This window comes from Panthera uncia, chromosome E1 (assembly GCF_023721935.1).
Source record: "Panthera uncia isolate 11264 chromosome E1, Puncia_PCG_1.0, whole genome shotgun sequence".
NCBI lineage: Eukaryota > Metazoa > Chordata > Mammalia > Carnivora > Felidae > Panthera > Panthera uncia.
Genome location: NC_064814.1, coordinates 57,534,303 through 57,559,660, shown reverse-complemented (window position 1 = coordinate 57,559,660; position 25,358 = coordinate 57,534,303). Strand labels below are relative to the sequence as shown.

Below are 25,358 nucleotides of genomic sequence, written 5' to 3'. Positions count from 1 at the left end.
TGTCTCTCTTCCCCTTCCCCACTTGTGCTCTGTCTCGCTCTCTCAAAGATAAATAAATGAACATTAAAAAAAAAAAAAAAAGACAGACCACGGGGGCTTGTAACCTTACCTGCAGGAAGGCTCGACCTGGCCTCTCGTGTCTTGCTTCCCGCCTCACGTGGAACGATGTTGAAGCCGGGATGTTGCTTTACGTCCTGTTTTATTTTTATGCCTCCTGCGTGTCTGTGTTTAAAAGTGTTTGGTTATGTAGCCTGATTTTTTCTTTTTCTTTTTTTCAATTTTCTCCTCAGTGTTGTCCTTCTGATAATGTGAAACGTGTAGAAGTTGTTTCTATTTCGCGGTCATGGTTACCGTGGGAACCGCCGTCCACGCACCGCGCCGGCCGCTGGTCCTCCAGCCGCTCTTCTCCGGCGTCCAGGTGGCGCCCGACCTCATGCAGCCCCGCCCGACGGCGCCCGGCCACCGAGGCCAACACGGGACATCAGGACACCTGGCAGCAGCCACACACGCATGCCCCACGTGGCACACCGTGGACTCTCGAGTGGCAGGGCTGGGTGGGTAACGTCCGGTGGGTCCTCTCCCCAGACAGAATGTCCTGGAAGGCACTCGAGTCCGCCCGGGACGCCGTGGCAGAGCCCTCGGGCCGGGGCTCGGACCACAGACACTTTCCCACGTTGCGGAGGCCAGAGGCCCGAGATCAGGGAGGCTGCGGGTCCGGTTCCTCCTGAGGCCTCCTCCCTGTGTGCCGTGTTCCCGTCCGTCCATCCGTCTGTGTCCTCGTTCCCTCTCCCTGTGAGGACATCAGCCACGGGCTAGGGCTCATCCGTATGACCTCTCTGAGCCCATTACGTAAGGAGAGGGCCTGTCTCCAAACACGGTCCTCCTCTGCTGGGACCAGCCCCTCCGGACTCCGGGGACGCGGACACTGCTTCTCCCACTGCCGCCCCCCTGAGCTGAAGGCTCCACGTGCTCGATGATGCGTCCTTCTGTCTGTCCTCCTTTCCTGCTTCCTGGGACCAAAGGCCCCCGTACATCATGTCCCATAGGCCTGTGTTTCCTGTGCTTCCGGCAAAGACCACATTTCTACCTAAAGTTGTCACCTGGGGGCACCTGGGGGTCTCCACCTGAGCAGTGACTGTGAGCTGCTCCTCCTCCCCTCCCCCACCTCGTCTCGCAGCCCCGTCCCCGTCCCACCACCGTATGGCTGCTGACACTTGTAGCCACAGCGTGTGGCCCGCCTTGGAGGTGAGGAGACCTGCTTGCTCCCCCGTCCCCCCGCTACGCTCCCTGCCCCGTGGAGAGGATCTGAGCTCCGGATCAATCCCGCGTGGCTGTCGCCTGTGACACCTGCTGTATGCACGGCGGCCACGGTTCTCCCATGCTTCAGGCTCGGCCGCCAGAAGAATAGAAATGTGGCTTCCCCGTCCACTTTGGCGTGGCCACTCTCACAAGCCTCCTGCCTCCAGTCGAACCCGTGGAACTCACACTCAATCTCGGAGTTACTATCATGTAAACAGAGTCGTCTCCTGCCCGTGTCTGCGGTGACAGCTTAGCAGGGAAAAAAACCCTTCCCCGGTGACGCTGGGGACGCACGTGACATCAGCAGACGTCCTGCAGCGTGACTGCCCCCACCCCCCCACCGTGGACGGCATGACCTCCCCTCCCCCACTGCTCACGGGCTCGCTCTGGGCCATCGGGTGTGAGCAGGAGAGCTGCGGGCCGCTGCGTGTCCCCCGTTCTCTCGCTCCTGCATCCCTCCCGCGGGAGGGGGACGGAGCACGTGGACGAGGCCCCCACAAGCCCAGAGCTGCACAGCCAAACATCACCGTGGAAGCTCCAGAGGTCTGGTCATCTCGGGAGGACAAATGGCCTGGGCCCGTGGGGTTCTGTAAGCACGGAGCTGATTTTCTCCTTTAGCGGAGATTTGGCACTTTGGGCCTGAATTCCCTCCAGGTAACTTTTCTTTCATCTGTAACGAGTGCGTTCCTCTAACGCGCCTTTCCAAGCCTTTGTTTTAGGCAAGTTTTCCTCTGTGGACGTTGACGGTGTTTTCATTATTAAACATCTCTGAAGAAACAAATAAAGAGCAAACAACGAGAAAATCAGCTGTGTCATAATAAAAGGCCTATCTCCTTGCGTGTTTTTACCTACAATTTGCAAAGGTCTCTATTTGATCCTTTTTTCCCTTTCTGTGCTATGCTTTTTCTCTAAGCCTCTCAAATATTTCTCTCCCATTTTATTCTATTTGAGTTTCTGCAAAAAAAAAAAAAAAAAAAAAAAAAAAAGTCCTCCACGTCTACTTTTTGGCAGTTTCTGCCTTTATTGCCGATTCTGATTTGACGTTCGTCCATAATGATAAACATAACGATCCGGGTAAAGCTACAGTTACGAATTTCCCGGGAACTGTTGTAAGTGCTTCTACAGACGTTTATTATGGGATCCTCAGCCTCACGTCTCTTGTATGACGTGGGCGCAGTTACCATCCGCTCTGCAGATGGGGAATGTGAGCACAGAGAGGGGAAGTCACTTGCTGAAGGTCACAGAGCTAGTGAGCGGCACACGTGACAGCCCTCCCCCCTCCTCCAGCCCTTCCCTCACCCCTCCATCCGCAGTATTTCCCCTTCTTCTTTTCCATTTTCCTCCTGCCATCTGGCATCTATTCGAAGCCTGGCCGCTTGCCTGTTTCCCTCCCTCGAGCTTTCCTGTGCAGGGCACCTGCTCTGTGGCTCCGCCTCCCGCCCTCCCTCTCCGTGGCCCCGCCCCCACGGCCCTCCCTCTCTGGCCCCGCCCCCACAGCCCTCCCTCTGTGGCCCCGCCCCCACGGCCCTCCCCCTCCGTGGCCCCGCCCCCACGGCCCTTGGTCCACCTTCAGGTAGTCCTTCTTCCTGGTCCTGCACGTGCCCCGCAAGGATGCTGGTTTCTTGCGGTTCTTTCTGCTCCCGCGGCCCAGCGCGTAGTCCCTGCTCGGCCGACCGAGTGCGAAAGGTCACAGGGTGCGGCCCGTCTACACGGGCTGCGTCCACGTCCCTGCTCGTCCCCTCCCTGCCGTCGCCCGGGGAACAGGAAACCCCCTGGACCCCAAGAGAAACCGCCCCACACCCCTGGCGGCACCTAGCGTGTCGCACGTTGGTTTTGACTTTGACATCTGGCGATGTATTCTTTTTTTTAATGTTTATTTATTTACTTTTGAGAGACAGAGCGTGAGCGGGGGAGGCGCAGAGAGAGAGGGAGACACAGAATCCGAAGCAGGCTCCGGGCTCCAAGCCGTCGGCACAGAGCCCACGCGGGGCTCGAACTCACAAGCCATGAGATCATGACCTGAGTCGAAGTTGGACTCTTAACCGACTGAGCCCCCAGGCGTCCCTGGTGATTTAGTCTTTCTTTCTCTCAGCTCTTCGGGGCTGCTTGTTGCCGTTTGACTCTTGCCTGTTGTCAGGGAGCGATCCTCCCTGACCCTTTGGGCCTCGGACGGAGGTCCCTCCGCCCCGTAACCAGGATTTAGGAGGCCACCCGCCCTCACCCCTCGAGGTCCTGAACTGTGATCCCTCCTCTGCCAGACTGTCCCCAAGATTCGGAGCAGCGTTTCCCGCCACCCCCCTGTCCCCCCAGTGCTGTGCTGTGTCGTCGAGGGCTACGGGCCTCAAAGATAAAACTCCCCTTTTCTTCAGCTTTAGCCCAAAGCCCCATCCACCTGGTCTCGGGGCAGGAGGAGGACTTGGCTCTCTGATCCCAGAGGGGCAAAGACTGGGGACAAAACACCACCGTCCACACGGAGTGAGGCCGCTGCTCCTGAGCGAGGGCTGTCCACACACCTAGGCCACACGAGCCCGGACACGTTTGGGAGCTGTCTCCTCTGCTGGGAAGGCTCCACGTAAAGCACGGTGGCACATTAAGGCTCCGAAGACGGATCGGAGGCACAGTGACGTGGGGTCCCTTGGGCTGGGGAGAGAAGGGCACTGGCCACCGCTGGTGGGATGGCAGCAGGTGCTGGGCCGGGCCTGACTTCCCGTCCCCGATGCAGAGCGGGGGCTGCTGACCCAGGGTCACTTCATTCTTCTCTCGCTTCCTCCCCTGTCATCCGTCTCCACCCTCCGTGCGAAATCCCACGGCGTGAAAGCCACGCGGCGTCAGGCGGGAAGCTCCTGGCAGTCACGCCCGTGGCGGAGGGGGTCGGCATGGCTACATTTCCAGGCCGTGAGATGGGAGGGAGGGCGGGTGGGAGACCCAGCCAGCTGAGTCGGTTCTCAACTGCTCCTTCCTGGGAAGGCCCCGGGCGCAGCCACCCCCGGCTGACTCTCCGTCTCGTCTCCGGGCGGATGGAAACAACAACACGACCTCATCCGAGAGCCCCGTGAAGGTTAACGGGACACTTGGGGTTCTGGGAGGCGATGGACTTAGGTCTGTAGACACCTAGGAGTGCTAGGCACATAAACACAAAATAGCCACTCAAACCACAGGACCCACAGGAAAGGAAAACTCCCGGGAGCAAGAGTAGGGACGGTGTGAGCTCCACATACAGCAGTCCTGGGGGCACCTGTTCGGCACAAGCACGGTCGAGGATGGTTCGTCGCCCGTCGTCCCAACAGTCCGTCATCTAGCGCACAAGCCGTGTCGTGTTCCGGTGATGGGCCGCCCCAGACGACTACAAAAAGCAGCTCCGTTCATCTACGACAACACGGCTGAAGCGTACGGGCACATTAAGGGGAGGAAGCACGACAGCACGGAGGGCGTGCACCCCGAGGCCCCACGGAAAGCTCAGGCGCAGATGAAAACAGCCCTTCTGTCTGAAAGCAGGGTGACGGGACCACAACCCCAGCGCAGCTGCCAAAACCCGCAGAACGTTGTGTCGCGAGGAATGAGCACGAGCGCGTGCAGAAGTTTCCACGACCCAGGAGAGTGCAGAGCGTGACGCGTGGTCCAATCGCGTTACAAACGCACCTCGAACGGAAGGGGGTGGGGTGGGAGGGGGGGCTCGCGAAAGAAATTGTGGGGAACCGTGGTTTGGCTGAAAACTGCGAGACTGAAGGCAGAGAATCGTACGCCGCGAACATCACCCGGGCTTGATCCTCCCGGGGCACCGTTGCCTTGTAAGCACACGCATCCCAGGCTCGAACGCGCATGTTGATACACGGCAGATCACGAGGCCAGGTCTCTCCCCGCCAGCCAAAGTCACAGATAAGCAAGGCAGCGGGGCTGGCGTGAGTACGGGACAAGGGGTTAGAGTCCCACGGTGTGGGAATTCGTGCTTTGTGGCACTGACGTGCAGGTGGACGCAGACGTGACTGAGGTGCATGTGCACGGACGGGCACACGCTCGCACGCTCCCTAGCCCTGCCCGCTGAGAGGACACGGAAGCACCCGGACCGTGGCTTCCCATCATGGTTTTGGAGCGAAAGGAGCCGGGCTCCTCAGGGAAGTGGCTGATTCTACAAGATGAGCCCGGGGCCCTTGGAGTGCCAGAGAGCAAGCCCGCGGGGACATGTCAAGGGGACTTGGGGGCAACATGCAGGAGCTCTTAAGGCACCACAGTAAGTAGCATAGTACTGGGCTAAAATCCAAAGTATTAGGGGCATCTGGGCGGCTCAGTCAGCTCAGGGCACGATCTCACCGTTCGTGGGTTCGAGCCCCGCGTCGGGCTCCGTGCGGACAGCTCAGAGCCTGGAGCCTGCTTTGGATTCTGTGTCCCCTCTCTCTCTGCCCCTCCCTCACCTGTGTTCTGTCTCTCTCTCAAAAATGAATAAACATTAAAAGAAAGAAAGAAAGAAAGAAAGAAAGAAAGAAAGAAAGAAAGAAAAAGAAATTATTCTGTTTCCTGCACGGATGGGAATAGGACGCCAGGTGCCGAGCCCACAGAACTTTACAGCACAAAGACCAAAGTTCAATGTGCACAAACGTAAAAGAAAGAAAACGCTGAGGCCAGGGGATTCCGGGACGGAGTGCAAAGGGATCCAGCCACCCCGCAAAGGTATGAAACAACCTCACGAAAGGAGGTCGAGCTGAACCACCTGGAAAGGAACGGCACCTGTGAGATCAAGGGCGTGAGGAGGCGTAGGTAAGCACCCTGTTGGCAAAGTTCCTCCCCATGGGATGTCCACGCAGGTCAGGAGATTCTAGACTAGAACGGGAAATGTGTATGATGAGCTGGGGCATCTTGTGGTGCTGGGAGCACAGAACGTCTTCCAAATTCCCAGGAAAGGGCCCTGAGCTGCCCACGCCATCCGGGACCGCAGGCACCGTGGGAAAGACCGTGGCTGGAGCCAGTGGAACTGGGGGCTCATCAGCCGTTGCCACGGTGACGGTGTGGCGGTCGCGCAAATGGCTGCCACGCACGACGGGGATTAGAACAAAGCGCAGGCTGACCTCCCGATCCGTGGCCACCGCCCCACGGTGATGGCGACCGTCCGTGACGGGACCCCGATCCCCTAGGTCCACGGCGTTTTCTCCGACACCCACGATTTCATCTTCTTTGTATTCTTGGGGTTTTGACATCGAGCCTGAATAAACCACATCCCGATTCACAAGAACACCCTGGCACCCCTCTGTTGACACAGCCGACTCGGGTGCCGGTGGGACGTTGGGGACCCCAAGGGCTTATGGGCAGAGGTGGGATTCCTACCTCGAGCCCCACGCTGTGCCCCCCGCACACTCAAGGCAGTAGGAGAGAGCAGGGCAAAGCCGTACGCGAGGTTTGTGACCAGGACCCCACGTGCCGGACGAGGACGAAGGGACCGTCTTCACGCATCACAGACCCAAACTCCCGGAGATCACTGATCGCCCCCGTCACTCTTCCGTCCGCCGTACCCCCACCCCAGAAAGCGGGGCCGCTCCGTCTTTCCCGCTGCTAAAGGAACCTCACAAGGAAAGAGAAGGGGCAGTGTGCGACATCTTAAGGCTGGGAGTTGGAAACCTTGTATTACTGAGGATTCTGCTTTTCTCAATAGCGTGTAATGAATTATTCTCAGCTTTCAGTGCCCCAGTAATGGTCTCTGTGAAGAATCTCGTTGAACGTTGCTGGATACTTTTGATCATTATTAATAAAAGTGGTAACTGGGAATCATCTTGTGTTCTCAGCTGAGGCCGCCAACCTGAAGTGTCGCGATAGATGATGAATGACAGTGGAACCTGCCGGGGAAAACACCTGGGGCGTCTCATCTGGCAACTTCTCGGGAGGCCCTCCGCGGCCCGGGAAAGGTCTGCCACCAGGAGTCAGTCTGTCTGTGTGACCGGCACGTGCACTCCCGCCTCGCCCCTTCCTGGCCGTGGCCCTGGGGGCTCGTCCCCTCCCCAGGCATCCACGTTCTCATCTGTGCTGTTGTAACAACTCATGAGGGAGTGAACTTCGAGGCTGAGACAGAAAACGCTCACGGGATGCCACGTTCTATTACGATTAGCCGAGACATATGCGCTCCGGTATTTCTATTCAAAACTCAGGATCGCTGAGCTTTATTTGCAGGCTCCGATGCTAGCTGGCGTGAGTTCGTGGCAGCCGTGTGAATCAGGATTCCTCTGTGTTCCTACGTGTTAGTGTCCGTGACAAACACGGATGCTCTTTCTGAATGCCAGACGCTACGCGAAGACCTTTACCGCGAGTGACCTCACCGGAGGCTGTGGCGATTCTTGGATAACTATTTGTGACCCCCAGGTTGCGGCTGGGGGAAGTAAGCCCAGAGAGGTGGTTCCACGCGTCCAAAGCCACACAGGTGATAGGCAGTGGAGCTGGGATTCAAACCCGTGCACCTGCCAGAGTGCCCCACCCCCTTCTCACGTTTATTTCAACCTCTTGGGGCTCAGAGTCACCCTCGCGAGAGCAGGGAACTGATGGCCTTGGAATCCACTCTATCCGGTCCCCCCAAGGAGAATCCAAGTCCAGTGCTCTCCTCACCAGCCGGCCTCTAAATCTCAAGATCGAGGGCAGATTGTATTTTCTTTTTTGTAATGTTTTTAATGTTTATTTATTTATTTTTGAGAGAGAGAGAGCCAGGGGAGGAGGGGCGGAGAGAGAGGGAGACACAGAATCTGAAGCAGGTGATGCTCAGCCACAGCTGGGTCGTGGGCACAAGCCCCTCGTCCCCCCACAGGTGTTTCTTTCCGGAAGCAGAAGCCGTAAGCTCTTGGGAGAAGCGAGAGACCTCCCTCCTGCCCCCAAGGCTGGAGCACAGACCCGCCGCTCACCGGTGGGGGGAGTGGGAGCCAGGCCACCTGATCGTCAGGAGGCTTTCGCATCTGCCCTTGGGGCAGGACCAGGGGCGGGAGACCCTCTCGGGCCCAGGTTCTTGGTCTGACACAAGGCACAGGTGTGCCCCTGCTGGGGGAGGAAGGGGCCCGTGCTGCCCCTACACACCAGACCGCATTTGGTTGCCCAGGAGGGGAGGGGCAGGACTGGTGATAAAGTCCGAACCTCTGAGGCTGGGCTGCAGAAGGTCTGCCCAAGACTGGAGAAGGACAGGAAGTGAGAAAGCCCGTGTGCCATCACGAGCCTCCGCAGAGTAGAGCAGCACCGGGCTCTGGAGTCGGCGTGAGGGCACAGAGAAAGCGCCTTCTGGGGCGCGGGGACCACGGAAAGTTGAGGCTGAGGTGGGCGGACCGAACGCATCTCCCTGGCGCCCCGGGCCCGACACTTGGCACAAGAGAGGTCACCTCGGGGCGGCCTGAGGCTTGCAGTGCTCTGGACGGAAACGGAGGGAGGGCGGCGGAAACCCTGGCCCGGCTCCCTCCCTTCCCTGCTTGGACTCAGCCCCTAAAACCCGATTCTGACCGAGGAAGAGGACTGCCCGCTTCCAGGAGTAACATCACTGCTCTCAGCCTCTGCTCCTCTTCTACACACAGCGTCTGACGGTCCATAAAAATGGTGAGACACTCACACAAAAGAGAGAATAGACAGTCCGTTATCAAGGGACAAAATAATCAACTGAACCAGACTCCAAGATAACGCTGACTTGGATGTTTCAGCCCGGGACTTTCAGATAAGTGTGACTGACACAATAAATACGACTAATGTAACAAGTGTAATAAGTGTATATATTGTAAGTATATATAAGTATAATATAGTGTAAATAATATCAAAAATATAACAAAGCATCTGTGGGGAAAGGTGGCGAGGGTACATACACTGACAGAATTTCTTTAGAGAAATGGAAAACTGCTTTAACGACAGGAAATTAAAATGTTATAGAGATAGGATGTCAGAGGCGAAGAATTGCTTTGGTGGGCTTATTAACAGAGTAAATACAGCTGAGAGAGAATTGGTGGGCTTGAGTATAAGTCAACAGAAGCTACCCAAACTCAAAGACAAGGTGGAAAACAGAGGAGGGCATCCCAGTGCTGTGAGACAATATCCATCGCTGGACTCTAACAAGGAAGAGGAAGAGGAAAACATGTGGAGGAAATAGTCGAAGAGATAGAGGCTAAGAGCTTTACAAAATTAATAAAATACAGCAAGCCACAGATCCAAGTAGTTCAAAGAACCACAAGCAGAATAAATTGCCACACACACACTCGCACGCTCGCACACACACTCGCACACACACTCGCACACACTCGCTCGCACACTCACACTCGCTCGCACACACTCGCGCGCACACTCGCACACACTCGCTCGCACACTCACACACTCGCACACACACACTCCCACACACACACCTAGATATAGAGAAGTCTGCAACTCAACTGCTGGCAATGAAAATATCAAAGACAACAAGAGTGAAGACAGAGGGAAAAAAAGAAACAATACAGAGAGAAAAAAGAATTCAGCAGGCTTCTCAGAAGAAATGATGTAAACCAGAAGACAATGGAGAGACCCCTTTAAAGCACTAAAAACAAAACAAAACAAAACCTGCCAACTTAAAATTCCACATCAAGAGAAATAGCTTTGAGAAAGGAAAGTGAAATAGAGATTTTTCGGAAACACAGAAGCTGAAAGAACACGTTGCTAGCCCCCCCCACCCCCCACCCCAGCACTACAAGAACGTTAAAGGCAAATCTTGAGGCAGAAGGACTGTGTTGCCAGATGGAGATCGCAGCTACACAAAGAAGCGAGGTATATACCAAAAAGTGTAAAAATGTGGATAAATATAAAAGGCATTTTGAAACCGATTTCTAAATTGCTCCAAAAGACACTTGTCTGGAGGAAAAAAGGTCATCACGTATCTGGGGTCTGTAGGATACGTACAAGTAAAATTCATGTCAACTAACACCATCGAAAGGACTGAGGATATGGAAATATATCGTTGTAAGCCACGTACACGCTATAGAAAGTCATATGATAGGAGGGAAGGCTGTGCTAAGCTGAAGCCGTGCATTGTAAACCCCAGAGCAATCACTAAAGTGTAAAAAAAGAAAAGAGAGAGAGATATAACAGATAAACCAATAGTGGAGATAAAAATGAATTACGAAAAATAGCCAACCGGGGCAGTCAGGTGGCTCAGTCGGTTGAGCGTCCGACTTTGGCTCAGGCCATGATCTCGCGGTGTGTGGGTTCGAGCCCCGCGTCGGGCTCTGTGCGGACAGCTCGGAGCCTGGAGCCTGCTTCGGATTCTGGGTCTCCCTCTCTCTCTGCCCCTCCCCGCTCGCACTGTCTCTGTCTCTCTCAAAAATAAACATCAAAGAAAAAAAAAAAAGATAGCCAACCGATCCAAAAGAAGGCAGAAAAAGAGAAGAAGGTAGACAAAAACCAGACAAAACAAATGACCAAAAGGAAGCAGCAAGAATAGGAAGAACGCAGTTTCCCTTGGCTCTGTCCCCCCCCCCCTCCCGCCCCGAGCCTGACGCGGTACTTGGGGGAGAGCGTGGGGCTCTCCGTGAGCACGACCCCTTCGGTCAGCGCACAGCGTTCTGTGGGTTATTTCTGAAGGCCCACGACCACTGTGGGGCCCAGTGGATCCTCCCCTTTCACCCACCAGCTCACAGCGAGAGAGGACCAGCTTTACTGTGTCTATGGTGCTTCAGGGTCAAGCCCGTCCTGTGAAGACAGGCCTGCTCAGGGCTGCTCAGCAAGGGAAGTACCACCTAGGAAATGAGGACCTCCGCACCCTCCCCATCCTTCACGTTCGCCCCTGCCCCTCGGCCTACATGTTTGTGTCCAGGCTGACGTGGAATTTCAAATAGAGATGTTTTCAGAGTAAGATCGAGTGTTTTGAAAAAGTAAAAAATGAGGAAATCGTATATTTAAAAACGTATATTGAATACAACTAGATCAACAATTGAGTTAAATACAAATGTATAAGTGGGCTCAGAAACTCAATTTTTAAATTTTTATTTATTTATTTTTTAATGCTTAATGTTTCTTTATTTTTGAGAGACAGAGAGAAACGCAGCGTGAGCAGGGGAGGGGCAGAGAGAGAGGGAGACCCAGAATCCGAAGCAGGCTCCAGGCTCTGAGCTGTCCGCACAGGGCCCGACATGGGGCTCGAACCCATGAACCATGAGATCATGACCTGAGCCGAAGCTGGATGCTTAGCAGACTGAGCCACCCAGGAGCCCCTCTGTCTACATTCTTATGACCAAAACTACGGGATGAGCCCAGGCCACAGATTTCCACCAAACAGGGTTAAGACTCCACCCAGGACTGGACGACTCCCTGATCACCTGGGCATCGCGGCCCCTTCCTGGAACAATAAGGTTGTAATGTCGGGGGGGAACTTACGTATGAAATCAGCAGCAAATGTCTGGCTGGCTTCCCCGCGGGCAAAGACCCAGGGAGAGACTGCAGAGCGCGGGGAGCTAGCAGCTTTTCCGGATCCGCGCTGGGCACGCCGCCTCCCGTGCTGGCTTCCGAGGCGGCTTAAACAACAGAAACCGATTCTCACACAGCTGCGGAGGTTACAGGTCCAAGATCAAGGTGTCTGCAGGGCTCGCTCCTTCCGGAGAGTCTGTTCCAGGCCCTTCTGTCAGCTCCCGGTGCTGCCGGCAAGGCTTGGCGTGGAGCTGGGTCGCCTAATCCCCGCCGGCTCTCCCCGCGCGACTGGGTATTTCTTCTCCGTGTAAGGACACTGGGAGTACTGCATACTTAGGGCCCATGCTGATGACCTCTTGTCCGTTTGGTTACATCTGCAAAGGTCTTATTTCCAAAGAAGGTCGTGTTCACAGGTGCTCGGGGTTAGGGCTTGAACGTATCTCCTGGGGGGTCATGACCCATCGCAGGCCTCTGCCACAGAGAACTGTGAGGCCAGCAAGTGCAGAGGACCCATCCCCGAGGCAGACGTCCAAGCAGGCGTCAGCCCCCCCAGGGACCCCGTGGGTTGTGGGTTCTGGTGAGCTAGGTCGGCGAGACCAAAGCAGGGGACCCCCAGACTTCATAAGCCAGAGTGTGCGTGGATCATCAAGGTTGCACATTTGGGGGCAATTCAGGGGGACCCTGTTTCTGGGCTGAGCCCCCTCCTCCGGACTTCTGAAAGCCTCCGTATCTGGGTCCGTCTGGGTCCGTCTGCCCTCGTAGGCGGCAGGCATGAGGTCCAAGAAGCACAACGATCCAGACGAGGCTGGCAGTGCCCCCCACCCCGGTGAGGACCCCCCCCCCGGGGAGGAAATCGTCCCTTCGTGAGGTCCCGTCTCGAGCCCAGGTTCTGCCTGTAGAACGGAGACAGGTTCTGTCCGTGCTGAGCGGCACACCCGTGCCCTCCTGGCCCTCTGCCGGGACTCACTGGTCTGGGCAGGCCTCTCCCCGTGCCAGGCCTCCTGGCCCAGCGCCCTCTAAAGTCATTGGTGTCCACCGCGGAAGTCGCTGGGGATCGACAGTAAGTCGGGGGCTAAAATTATTCAAGCTCTTAAAATAGGATAATAAGGTAACTTTCCTCCTCCCGGTATGAGCTCATTTAATTGTAAAGATCTTAATAAATTCAGCCTGATTAACTCCAACCTTGTGGGGGAAGGTTATTCAGTGTTGTGGAATTAATTTTAAACAGAAGCCAAAAAAAAAAAAAAATCAGAGCAAAGAAGAAAATCTCCAGCTCGGGATGAGGAAGGCAGGGAGTTTGTGCGCAGGAAGGGGTGCCCGCTGGGGGGGGGCCGAGCCTGCTCCCGGGGTCACGCACGGTGGCCCCTGACGAGTAACGGACCCTCTGGAGCTGGAGGAGCTTCTGAGACCTCTCCTCCATCCCGGCTCAGACCCCAGACCCCAGACCCCAGACCCCATGCCTAAGCCCCTCCCACTACCTCCTCTCCACGTCGGCTCAGCCCTGGACAAGCACAGGCCTGGTTGAAGCAAGAGGCTGGGGGGCAGGGGCGGGGGGCAGAGCCCCAGGGGAGCTCCTACGCGAGATGTTTCTTTGCCCACATACTGGTGCCGCCCTGCCCACCGGCCCCCGTGGATCGCCCAGACTCTTCCGTGTGCCGTGTGACCCCCCAGGACGGGGCCCTGCTGCCCCCCTGCAGGACGTCCCTCCCTGCAGGGCGTTGGCAAAGTGCTGCTGCTACCTGGAGGGCGATGTGTCCCCCCCCTCCTCCCCACCGGCTCAGGCGCCCCCTCCGTGGAGGCCCTGCCCGGCGAGGTCAGCGGGAGCTGCAGGAAGCACCGGCTGTCAGTGTTCCTGTCGTTTTAACCAAGGGTTCTGACCCGGGGAGTCATGGAACCCGTTATCAGGTTGCGACCAGGATTTTTACAAAATACAAAGTTGCGTAGAAGAGGGAAGGTCTGGGGAATTCACTCCAGAGTTAGCTGTTTGGTGAAATTGCTGAAATCCTGTGTGCGTGTGCATGTGTGTGCACATGTGTGTGCATGTGCATGTATGTGTATACGTGTGTGCGTGTATGTGTTGGACGTGTGTGCACACGTGTGCACGTATGTGTGTACATGTCTATGTATGTGTATGCCTGTGCGTGTACACGTGTATGTGTGTGCATGTGCATACATGTGTATGCGTGTACACGTGCATGTGTGCAGGTGTGTGCATCGTGCTCTTGCGTGTGTGCGTGCATGAATGTGTGTATGTGTGTATGCGTATTTGTACATGTGCATGTGTGTGTGCACGTGCGTGTGTGCCTGTGTGCACATGGGCATATGTGTGTGCATGTGTGTGCATGCATGTGTACATGTGACTGTGCGTGTGTGCACACATGTGTATGCATGCATGTGTGTGTACGTGTCCATATGTGTGCACATGTGTACATGTGCGTGTGCACAGGTGTGTGTGCATCTGTGTACGTCTATATGTGTGTGCGTGTTCCTGTGTGTACATAGGTGGGTGTGAGTGCGTGCACGTGCGTGTTCACACGTGTGCACCTGCGTTGTGCAATGCACTACCTAACTGTGGACGGCAGTCCAAACTTTGAACGTCGCAGCGGCAGGTGGCCCGGCTGCCCAGCCGGGCGGAAGGTCACTGCCTCGGGGTTCGGGGGCTCTTGGAGCCACGGGGCTGGTGCCCAGTGAGGATGGTCAGGAGGACAGCCAGGGAGGCGGGTGCCTTGGGGTCCCCGCGGGAGTCACCTGCTGAAGTGTGTTCTGACTCTGCCCAGATGATGTTTCCGAGGCTTCCTGCTCCCTGCACGCCCCTGCCGAGCAGGCGTGTGGTCGTGACCCCCCCAAAACTGACGCGTTGAAATGCTAACCCCAGACGGGCTGCTATCAGGAGACTGGGTCGGGCGGGGTCAGGACAGTGGAGCCCCATGATGGGACCAGCGGCCCTGCGGGAAGAGAAAGGGACACCAGAGACGGCACTCTCTGCCAGGCCAGGGCACAGCAAGCAGTTTGCCAGATCGGCTGGGACCCCCGGCTTCTGGCACCGTGAGGAGTCGACGAGTGCTATGCAAGCCACCGGGTCCAGGTGTTTTCGTTACAGCCACCCAGTGGGCTAAGACAGCCCCCAGGGTCCCAACCCTCCCCTCACCCGGCTGGTGAAAGTCGTTTCGTGCTCCACGGAGCATCACCTAAGCTGAGTCTCAGGCCGTGGTGACGGGAGCCGTCATCAGCTGCCAAACGTTACCGTCCTCCCACCGTGAAGCTCGTGGGACCTGCGCTCGGCGGGCGGCACGCAGGTGGCCCTCCTGTTCCCAGTGCCGGGGGTCACGGCGAGCCAGCCCCACACACGCCCCGCTTCCCACCAGGCCCACTGGCCCCTGAGAGCAGGCCTAGCCGCTTCCCATAAACAGGGACATCGGCCCACGTCAGCCGTAACGAACCGCACTTGTCAGACGGGATCCAGGGAGCAGCGTCACTGGAGGGGGACAAATCACTCAACCCACGGCTCCTGACCAGGCAGCGGAGACCATGGCGCTTGGCTGTGCCGGGACCCGGGGGTCGCCGGGGGCTGGGCCGGCTGCCCCTGTCGGGGACCGTGTGCTGGGCTGGGGGCCTCTCTCCTCCAGGCTGCGCCCGTTCCGGGGGCTGCGCCCTGCAGACGCCGTGGGCGGGAAGAGAGACACCGGGCGGCAGCCTCTGTTCGCAGCATGACTCAGACGTCGTCATCCGTTCTGGCCCCCAAACTGCTTCCTTTTCAGGTTGTTTAGGGAAGACTCTGGAAGCCAGGCACAGAGCTGACGCAGACAGATGCACCGGCTCCTGGACTCGCGGCCACGCTGCCTGCGAGGAGGGGCTGCCGCCGGGCGTCAGGGACGCGCTCATCCGGCCGCGGTTCCCTGGAAAGGGCGGATGGAGGTCTTCCCGGGGCCCGAGCTGAGCAATAAACCCCCAGACGCCCAGGAAAGCGCTGTGATTGGCCCCAGCAGGTCGGGCAGCACAGTCGGGACGGGACGGGGTGCTCCCAGGAGAAGGTCGGTGCTTCCGGAGTCCGGAGCGCACAGGCCGGCCCTCTCCTCACTCCCCCAACCCAACCCGTGTCCGCCCGGCCCTTCTCCCCTGCGGCAGGGGGAGGCCCAGAGGCCGCTCACGACCCCGGAGGCCCTGGGGGAGCAGCTCCCCTCCTGCAGATCTCAGGGCCGCGCGTGACCTTCAGAACAAGCACGGGCACGTGCTGGCCCCACCGGGCTCCCCCACGTCGCCGGTGTCGACGGCCGCGCGTCCCCGGGCCGGGCGCTGGTGCACTCCGCGGGTCTGCTGCGCGTCCCTCCCAGCCTGTGTTCTCGGAGGCTCCGGAACATTCCGGGCCGTACTTCCGATCGACAGCCGCCCATCGGCCCCTCCGGCCTTCAGAGTTCCGCCATGGATCCCAGTGAAGGAGACGTGTCCTAGTGCGACACTGGGATCCGGCTGACACACACACTCACGCACACACTCAGACACACTCACGCACAGACACGCACACATAAAACGGAAACGGGTTTTGGAAACCCATTTTGAAAAACTCTCCACACGATGCGTCTTGATGATGGGGTTCCGTCTCCCCTGTTCCGATCGGGCTTTATAACCGGCTACACTTTCCTTGTGGCCCACGCGGCACGCTGCACGGACCCTCGGCCCATCAGCGTCCTCGCCGAACAGCCGTCTGGACGGCGGGAGCCCCGTGGACGCGTCTGCTGGACGCCAGGCCCCGGCCCGGGCTCCTCCTCTGTGACCCGGCCTAACGCTCCCACGAGTCCCGTAAGACCCGAGCTCTGTTGCTTAGATGACGAGGCCGAGGTCAGTGGCCGAGAGCAGACACCGACCGCACGCTCTGAGTGAGGTGGCCACAGTGGAGCCCAGGCTGTTGGGGACAAAGCCCTCTCCGCCACCGCCCACAACCCCTGCTGCACCTGCTGGGCCCCCCGGCCCTCAGGCGGGCACCGGGCCCGCACTGCCCTTCGCACGACAGAGGCCGTCTGTCCCTCCCCGTCCGTCCTAGCGGTCTGCCCGGCCAGCAGCAGAGAGGAGATGTTGTAGACCCTCGGGGTAAGTTCAGGAGCTCACCGCTCAGGAGGGACGGGCCTCCTGGACCCCTGTGGGGGCTCCCGGACCACCACCCTGAGGCACCGCGCTAAAGCCGCGATGTGAGCCGCTGGTGGCCCCGTGTGCGGCCATCCAGCGTCCCCGGCGGGGAGCAAAGACCACCCAGCTGAGCCCCTCCCCCGCCCCCCTTGTGCTGCAGCGGCCCGTGTGGCCGTCAGCCACCACATTTTGGATGTTTTGTTACAACGTGGTGACGGTCAGTCTGAGCTTCCAGCAGAGAGGTCCCCCCCGGGAGCCCCTGGCTCTTGTCCCTGCAACTCAGGATGTGCCAGAAAAGGACCAGCCCCTCCGTGAGTATCTGCTGAGCACACGCCAAGGCCTGCACCCAGCACCACTCTCCTCTGCGTCCGGGGCCCCTCGGTTCTGTGCGGAGCCTCTGTTCGGTGGGGGCGCGGCCCCTGGGGGCCTCGTACGTGCTCCCCTCCACCCGGTGTGCCACCAGCCACTCGGGCGCCTTCCACGGGGGCCTGCCAACCTCACCCGGCACGGGAACAGGTGTAAACAATAGAAAAGCGTTTGCTTGCATTTCTGTGTGTGTCCCGGGCACCTGACTGGCTGCCAGCGGAGGGAGAAAGCAACCCCGAAATAAAAAAGCTTTTCTTAAGAGGAAGCTTTGTGACACTCAGGCGCACACGGCACAGGAGAAGGGGAAAGAAACCCCCAGGGGAGATTGAGAGAGAGAGAGAGAGAGAGAGAGAGAGAGAAAACCGCAGGGGCTGGGGGAAGGGAGCAGGGCAGCAGAGGCAGCAGGGGAGGGGAAAGAACTGTTTGTTAATATTTACTCGAATTAATATGATGTTGAGCAACACTCTGTACATAAAAGCCACAGTTAAAATTAGTAAGTAGTTCATCCTGGTCTAACAATATGGAATAATTAATTTCCACACTCACGTGCTTTTTCCTCCTTTTCCATCAACAGTAATTAAAGAGAAATATTGCATAGCTGCACCTGTTTTTTACTTTCGGCTCACCACAGTGAGTAAACCCAATCTTTTATTGATGAGAAGAGACACAGGCTGCAAAGCCGTAGGAGACACAGCCAAACCCCTCCAGCCTTCCCCGGAGACGTGTGAGAAATCCCAAATTACTGAGCCATCTGGAGGGCGTACCGCAAGCGTCTGTCCCCACGGCGGGACCGGGTCTCGCTGCCTCTGACCTTCAGCTCCTCTGGAAGGTCACGGCCATCGGAGGAGTCGGCTGCCAAGGGAGCCGCCGTGGACAGTTGTCTCGAGGACGAGGCCAGAACCGCGTCCCGTTTCTGACGGGACTCTGGGCCCCGAGGGAGGGGGTCAGAGCGGCCGCGGAGGCCGAGCGGGTCCGGGCCAGCGGCTCCCGGCCTCGGCTGGACTCGAGCCTTCCCCGGCCAGCTCGCCCCATGGCCGTTCAAGGGCACCGGCCGCACCGACCCGCGAGGCCAGAGCAGGGAAGCGGGGCCCTTCCCAGCTTCCTCTCGGCCCCCGCACTCTCTGTGCAGTGACTCTGTCCTCCGGCCAAACCCCAGCAGGGTCCTGCCTCAGCTGCCGCCCGGAGGGTCCCATATCCGCGTGGGTCCCGGGAACCGAGCACCAGGCCCGAGGCCGAGGCCGCCTCTGTTTGCAACACCCGCCTCTGGCAGGGTCCGTCCTTCACCCCTGCAAGGGGGCCGTAGGTCAAAATAACGTGAGCGGCCTCCGCTGCTCCCCCGGCAGGAGGATCTTTGGTGGCAGGATGGGTGCTGAAGCTCATCTTTAGACGCAGACGAGCCCGTCGACTTGGCCCCCTGAGGCCCCTCGGGTCCCCGGGCCCCCACAGCGCCTGGCTGCGCAGCCCCCCGTGCAAAATCCAGTGTCCTTGCCCGTAGCCCCCACCCCAGGCCGCGAGCCCCCTGCGGCCAGGAGGCTCCTTCCCGACAGCCAGATGCGGCACCAGGGCCCGGACGACGCCTGGAGCCGTTTGGTAAACTGACAGCTGGGGATTTCAGCAGCCGCCTGGGAGAGAGGCCGGCACCCCCAGAGACGGCCGTGCGGGACCGGAACCAGGGCCTCTTCTTTCTGCGCCGGAACATTCCGGGGCTGAGACCCGCTCGTGACTTGTGACTTGTACCACGCGACTCCTGCCCGAACGCCCAGGGGATGCGGGGATGAGGAAGGCGCCCCTGCGTCCCCCGTGACCCACTCCGGGGGCTCCCCCCCCCCCCCGCCCTGGCCCCCCCCGGTCCCCGTGGCCCCCGCCCCCCCCCCCCCACCAGGCTCTGTGATGTCTCACCATCTGTGCTGGTTGACTGTGCTTTTCACCTGACTTCACCCCTGAAGCCCTTCCTGTTCTCTCCCTCCCTCCACCCCCGCTCCCCCACCCCGTGCCACCCCGGTGACGCCCAGAATCGTGGCCCCCACACCTGTGTTCAGGCACATAGCCAAGGGGAGTCACAGAAGCTCACCGGAGATGCTCGCCAGCCCGCTTTGCCATAGCAAGGCTGTTCCGTGCGATGCGTGGGGGCTCGATGCGATCACGGGGGTCCTCGAAGGTAGACCGAGACCTGGAAGAGAAAGCCGGAGACGTGGTCATGGGTCCTGGGTCATTCCGGCTTGGGCAGAGGCGCAGAACCATGAGCAATGTCCCAGAGATTACCGGGGCCGCGTCCAGGGGAAAGGGCCGTCGGGAGGTCCTGAGGACTTTGGGGGATTGGGGGGGAGGGGGGGAACAAGGAGAGGAGAGGGTTCTGGGGCACAGCCGTGGAGAAGCTTGGGCAGACTGACCATGTTAGCCTCCGTTCTGAGAGTGAACCCCCTCCCTGCGCGTGGCCCGTCTGTGACCCCAGCCCCTCAGCAGAGCCCCGGGGACCCCCATTACGGCACCTGCACGGAGCTGAGGCTCCGTCGGGGGCTCGACTCTTGAATCGATCTGACCGGGAGTGGTTCGCCCACCTCTGACCACGCCGCTGACACGCTTTGAAATGTTGCCGCCGTGAACGCTCCTGCGTGGCCCGTGGCCAGCGGCCCGCGGGACCGACTTGGCAAAACGTATTAACAACCTCAAACATGTTCGGAGCTTTTGACTTGGTAATTGTCTCCCCGTGGGAATCCAGCCTCGGGCGTCGTCAGGGACCTGGACAAAGACTGTGCTCAAAGAAGTTTCCTTACAGCACAGTTTGGAGTAGAAAGCAGCGACCCGCCAGTTGCTTAGATGTTCGACAGAAGGAGGAAAACCCCCGTAGTGAAATGCTTGGCAGCCACTGAAAGGGACAGCAGAGGCATTTTTGGAGGGGCCTAAATGCCCGCGACACGAGCTTGGGTAAAGGACACCGGAGCTGGGGAGTCAGGAGTCCTCGGTGTTCCGCTTTCCTGCATTCTCCCAGATTCCCACCGTGATCACATGCTTCTTGTCGAATCACAAGGAGAGGAGGGATTGCGGCTTTCCCAGGGCCCGTGGGCTGCTGGTTTCCGGAAGCCCGTGTCCCTCGTCGGCCCGGTGCCCCCGGCAGGGAAGTTACACGTTTGGCTCGAATTCCCAGTCCCGATAAAAACCACAGCTGCTTGCTTCTCCTCTGAATTTTCTCGGCTGCGGAAGAGAGCCCTCCCCCACGCTCCTGATCCCCTTCCGCATCACCAGCCTCTCTTTTCACGCAGATACTAAATATATTTTAATGGATCCTGGTGCAGCCCAGCACTGGGATAACTACTGACTCTGTCAGCTGAGGTCTCAGACTCTGAGTTCAGTACTCACGAGTCTCTGCAAAAGGGCAGACACGAATCCGCAGTCCGGGCTTAGGGATTGTCCCAGTTCGGGCTAGAAAAGCTCATTCAACCTGGCTTCAACCATAAAGGCAACTTAATGTCTCCCTGAAACAAAAATTCCCCGGGGGTGTTCCGGGCTTCAGGCATGGTTCGATCCAGAAGTTCCTTGCAGCATCAGGACCCTGGCACCATTTTCTCTGCTGCTTCTCGGCTATTTTCAGCTCTGGGGCTGCAGCCTTGACCCACAGCATCCTGTTGAGAAGAAGAGAGGGCGGTGTCGCCCCCGCCTCCCCAGCAGGGGCGCGGGCATCTGCTCTGATTGGACCAGCTCTGCTCCGGCGTCCCCCCTCTGCTCGAGCTATGACCATGGGGACCGAATGCGCTGATGATCTCGGGCCATCAAATGCCCAGACCCGAGGCAATTTCTCCAGAACCACGTAGATGCCCAGACAGAAACCGGGACTCAACGGAAGAGGGGTGAACGCCACAGGCTCCCGCCAATGTTCCTCGGCATTCGTTTGGGGAGTGTGTCTAAAGAGGTGTTTGCGAGCGTCAACTCCAGGAACGTTCATGAATGTTCACTCTAGTGAACGTGTACCAGAGAACGTGTACCATTAATTCACAAATCCAGTTAACGAAGGTACTTTGACTTTGCACTGTTTCTGGCACTTGGAGGAAAGTAAGGCTTGAAGGACACAGATTCAGAACATGTCGGTGGTTCCAGGAAACAAAGACCCGAAACCTAATTATAGCTTTTCTTTTTGGAAAGAGAAGAAAAGAGGGATTTAATCAACGGACGGATGAAATCCATCCGAGAGGACAGACTCCTCCTTCAGGGTCACGTGGGCGCCCGGGTTTCCGCCTCATATGGTGAGAGACTGGGGGCGTTTGGACACCTGACATCTGGGTTATCTTTTGAGTAAAGAAAAAAAACCTATGTGCCTTTTTTTTTAATGCCCCATTCCAGCATCTAGAAGTTCCCTACCACCCCAGAGACCGCCCCCCGCCACTCTGTAAGGAAGTGAGGCCCGAGCCCCCCGAGGCTGGAGGCTGTCCTCCTGCACCCCGGGCCTCCCTCCTACTCTGCCCGCGCCCCTCCAGAGCTGCTCTGGCCTCTGACAGCGGGGGGGGGGGGGGGGGGGGGCTCGGGAAGCCCCTTCCTCACCTCGATCGGGGGTCGGCAAGCTACCCACTGTGGGTCCAGTCCGGCTCACCACCTGCCTTTGTAGGACCCATGAAAGCAGTTTCCACGTTCTTAAGTGTCGGCCAAAAAAAAAAAAAAAATCAAGAGAAGAATATTTTGTGCCATGTGAAAATTCTACGAAATGAACATTTCGGGTTCGAAACCCAGCCGGGCTCCTTCATTTGCATATCACCTGCATCTGGTTCCGCGAGGCAGGGGCAGAGCCGCCCAGAAGCCACCCAGAGCCAGATGTGTCGGTGACCTTCTCTCCGTCGGGGTCCAGCAGGGACACCTGGCCACACAGAGCAAGCAAGAGGCCTGCTCCCTGCCCTCGGACGGGGACGGTCCCCCAACTCACCTGCCTGCTCCCTGCCGTCAGACAGGGACAGTCCCCCCCGCCCCCCGATGCACCTGCAGCAATGACGTGGACCTGGCTGAGACTCCCGCCCTGACGAAGGGCATCCCCATCCCAGAGCCGCCCACGGCCGGTCCCGACCAGCAAGCAGGAGGGTGTCCTCCAGCAAGCAGGAGGGTGTCCTCGGGGCCCCAGAAACCACCCGGCAGCTCCCGGCCCCTCACACCCTCTGGCCACCGGAGGAAGCCACCAGCGTCTGAGAACTCATGTGAAAATAGAAAACTGCTGGTGAAATCACCCCATTTCTGCCTGAATGCTTCTCTTTCTCACAGAATAAAGCAGAAAGCTGGAGTCGCTCCTTCAAACCTGAAAGCCCCTTTTCATACGCTTCAAATAAGGAGAGGAAATGGCGTGAGGTGTGTTCTCCAAAGCCAATCAGCCCAGCCGCTTGGACCCACAGGAAAAGGGCCCACGTTTGCAAGGTGTCCCGGAGGGTGTGGGGCTCAGCCGTGGCTTTGAAGCAGATTTCTAAGCTGGCAGGGTCCCCACCCCCACCCCCCAACACGCCCAGGGCTTTGTGAGACATCCTGACCTGAGCCGGCTTTGAGGCCCCCCAGGCAGGCGGGGGTGCCTCCCAAAGGAGCCTGGGTTGGTGCGGGCGGGGGCGGACCCGAGGGTGAGGGTGCACAGCTGTGCAACCTTAGAAAAGTAACTACCCTCTCTGAGCCTGGGGCCCGTCCTCTGAGGAGCAAAGACCCGCAAAGGCTGCCTCACGGGAATGTGGGGGATTGAATAAATGACGTCAAGTTCACGAGCGCACGGATCCTACCTAACACGTCGTTAACCAACACGCAAACAGCAACGCGGGAAACACCTCGCTTCCCCCTGGAACCTGAGCCCCCTGGAAAGAGAAACACAAGCTTCGTGTCTCCTCAGAAGCGTTGCTTAAAACCCAGCCAGACCGTCCGCCGTGCTTCCCCGGACACGCACGCAGGACGGCCAACCACAATGCCGGGCCCGGGGAGCACGCACGGAGCGCGTACCAGGAGCCACGGCCAGCGCTCTGTGCATTCATACCCCGGACTCTGGGACTCATACCCTGGGCTTGTGTCTCCCCACTTTACAGGCGAGGGCCTGGGGCACGGACGGGGAGCAGGTGGTCAAGACGGGATGAGAACCCAGAGCCTCCGGGCCGGAGCCCCCGACCCAAGCCACTGGCTCTGTATTGCCTTCAGGAAGCAGACAGGGAAGTGCGGAGTGAACGAGTGAATGAACACGGTCGTGCCTCCTATCCAGCTTGGTCAGGCTGAGGGCGTGTGCAGAAGCCGGGGGTGGGGCTGCGGAGGCGGCCTGGGGAGGCGTGTCTGCCCCCGGGGACCGTCCAGTGCATCCGCTCGGCACAGGGTTCCCACCCAGCCCTCGAAGGCAACAGCCGAGGCACCAGAGAAAGGTCTGGGGGGGGGGCGGGGTTCGGCACAGGGCGCTCCGAGCAGCCTCGGTACCTCACCCCGTGCCGGCGAACTCTCCCCACCGTCGTTAGATGTCGTTCTAAGTCAGGGGACCCTGCAGGAGAAAGTGGAGGAAAACCCTTTGCTGGAGACGCCCGCGTGCACCGAAGAGCCCCAGGGGCACCCGCACTGCCCCAAACCCCCCAGTGTGCCCGGTGCCCAGATGGTTGCTGCGGACGCCTGGGGGGGGGGCCCTCCAGGGGCAGCCGGGGGGGCTGCGTGCTGGCAGATTCCTCCTCAGGTCCAGGACGTTGGGACAAAGCAGAGGCACCATCTGACCGGGGCTAGTCTGCTCCCCACGTGCAAGACGACCGGATAACCTGGGGTGAAAGGGGTTTGTGGGAGGAAGCATCTCAGCTGGAATGTGGCCACCGTGGCCACGCTGACTGGGGCCCAGGACCGTGTCCCCCTGTGAGCCTCTCTGGGGGAGAAGGGAGAGAGGGAAGGACACATTTTTGATCACTTACCATGATCCAGGCACGGAGAGAAGCATTTCGTCATCGGGAATCGTGGTCAGAGCGCAGATTCGGGGCCAGAGGGCAAGGGTCTGAGGCCCCGCCATGGAAGCGACCGGGTTTGGGATCTCGGCGGGTTCCCTGTCCTAGTTCCAGGGGTTAGTTGTCTGCTCCCGGTTTCTGGATGACGTTCAAACCGAAAGGCTTCAAACAAGAACAGCTTGGCCCACGAGTCGAATCTGCACGTAGCGGGGGGCTCGGTGGGGCGGGCTCGTCCGTGTCTCTGGGATAAAGAAGCAGCTCTCAAAACGGCTGGGAGTCCGGCTGAGGGCTGCGGGCCGAGCCCCTGTCGCTGCCCCGGTGGGGCTGGGCTGAGCCTCCTGACAGCGTGGGCACGTCCCCGGGGAACAGGGAGGGCGTGTGGGGCGTGCACTCTGTCCTCCTCCGTGGTCCAAGTGGTCCTCAAGGGATAGTACCGGGGTGGGCCTGGCCTGATCAGGTGAGCCGTTGGAAAGAGGGCCAAACAGTCAGAGACCCTCTCTCCTGCCGGCCTTGAAGGAGCAGGTGCCGTGAGCCCCACAGATGGAGGGAGATGAATCCTGCCATCAACTACGCGAACCTGGAGGAGGGCCTCGTCCCCAGGTGAGACCCAGCCTCCAGCTTCCTCATGGAAGCTTCTCGAGGCCCCAAGCAGGGGAGCGGCCATGCCCAGACCCCGGCCCGCGGGAGCCGTGCGATCCCGAATGCGTGTGCTTTCACGCCGCTCGGTGGGTGGCGGATGCTCGTGCAGCCACAGAACGGCCACCCAGCGGGCCATCGCGGGGACCATCCAGCTGCCCGCCCGCCCGCTCCTGCCCCGCTCGAGCTCGCTGTCGCCTCGTGTGTGAGCCAGACCCACATCCCCACCCCGGGGCCCTTCTTCCCAAGACTCTCTTGTGCATCATCCTGAATCAAGTCAGCTGTACCCCGCTTGCGGGATGAGACCCCTGTCACCCGTACCCCCACCTGTGGGAAGAGCCCCATGTCACCCGTACCCCCACCTGCGGGACAAGCCCCACACCAGCCATAGCCCCACCTATTGGACAAGCCCCCCGGTCACCCATACCCCCACCTGTGGGACGAGCCCCCTGTCACCCGTACCCCCACCTGTGGGACAAGCCCCATATTAGCCGTACCCCCACCTGTGGGACAAGCCCCCCCCGTCACCCATAGCCCCACCTGTGGGACGAGCCCCATGTCACCCGTACCCCCACCTGTGGGACAAGCCCCATATTAGCCGTACCCCCACCTGTGGGACAAGCCCCCCCCGTCACCCATAGCCCCACCTGTGGG

General features: G+C 59.1%; 1 protein-coding gene across 2 annotated transcripts in view; it reads left to right on the top strand.

Annotated features, from left to right (window-relative positions):
- The window catches only part of LOC125927125 (uncharacterized), a 105,004-nt gene that overhangs the window by 6,504 nt on the left and 73,142 nt on the right, over positions 1–25,358 (top strand). The window contains exon 2 of one of the 2 annotated variants that reach the window (XM_049637218.1): positions 291–2,472. The exons of the other annotated variant lie outside the window; for it this stretch is intronic. Within the exon in view, the coding sequence (XP_049493175.1) occupies positions 291–728 (438 nt within the window). The 3' untranslated portion in view covers positions 729–2,472. Of the gene's footprint in view, positions 1–290; positions 2,473–25,358 lie in introns of those variants that run through there. 2 annotated transcript variants of the gene reach the window in all.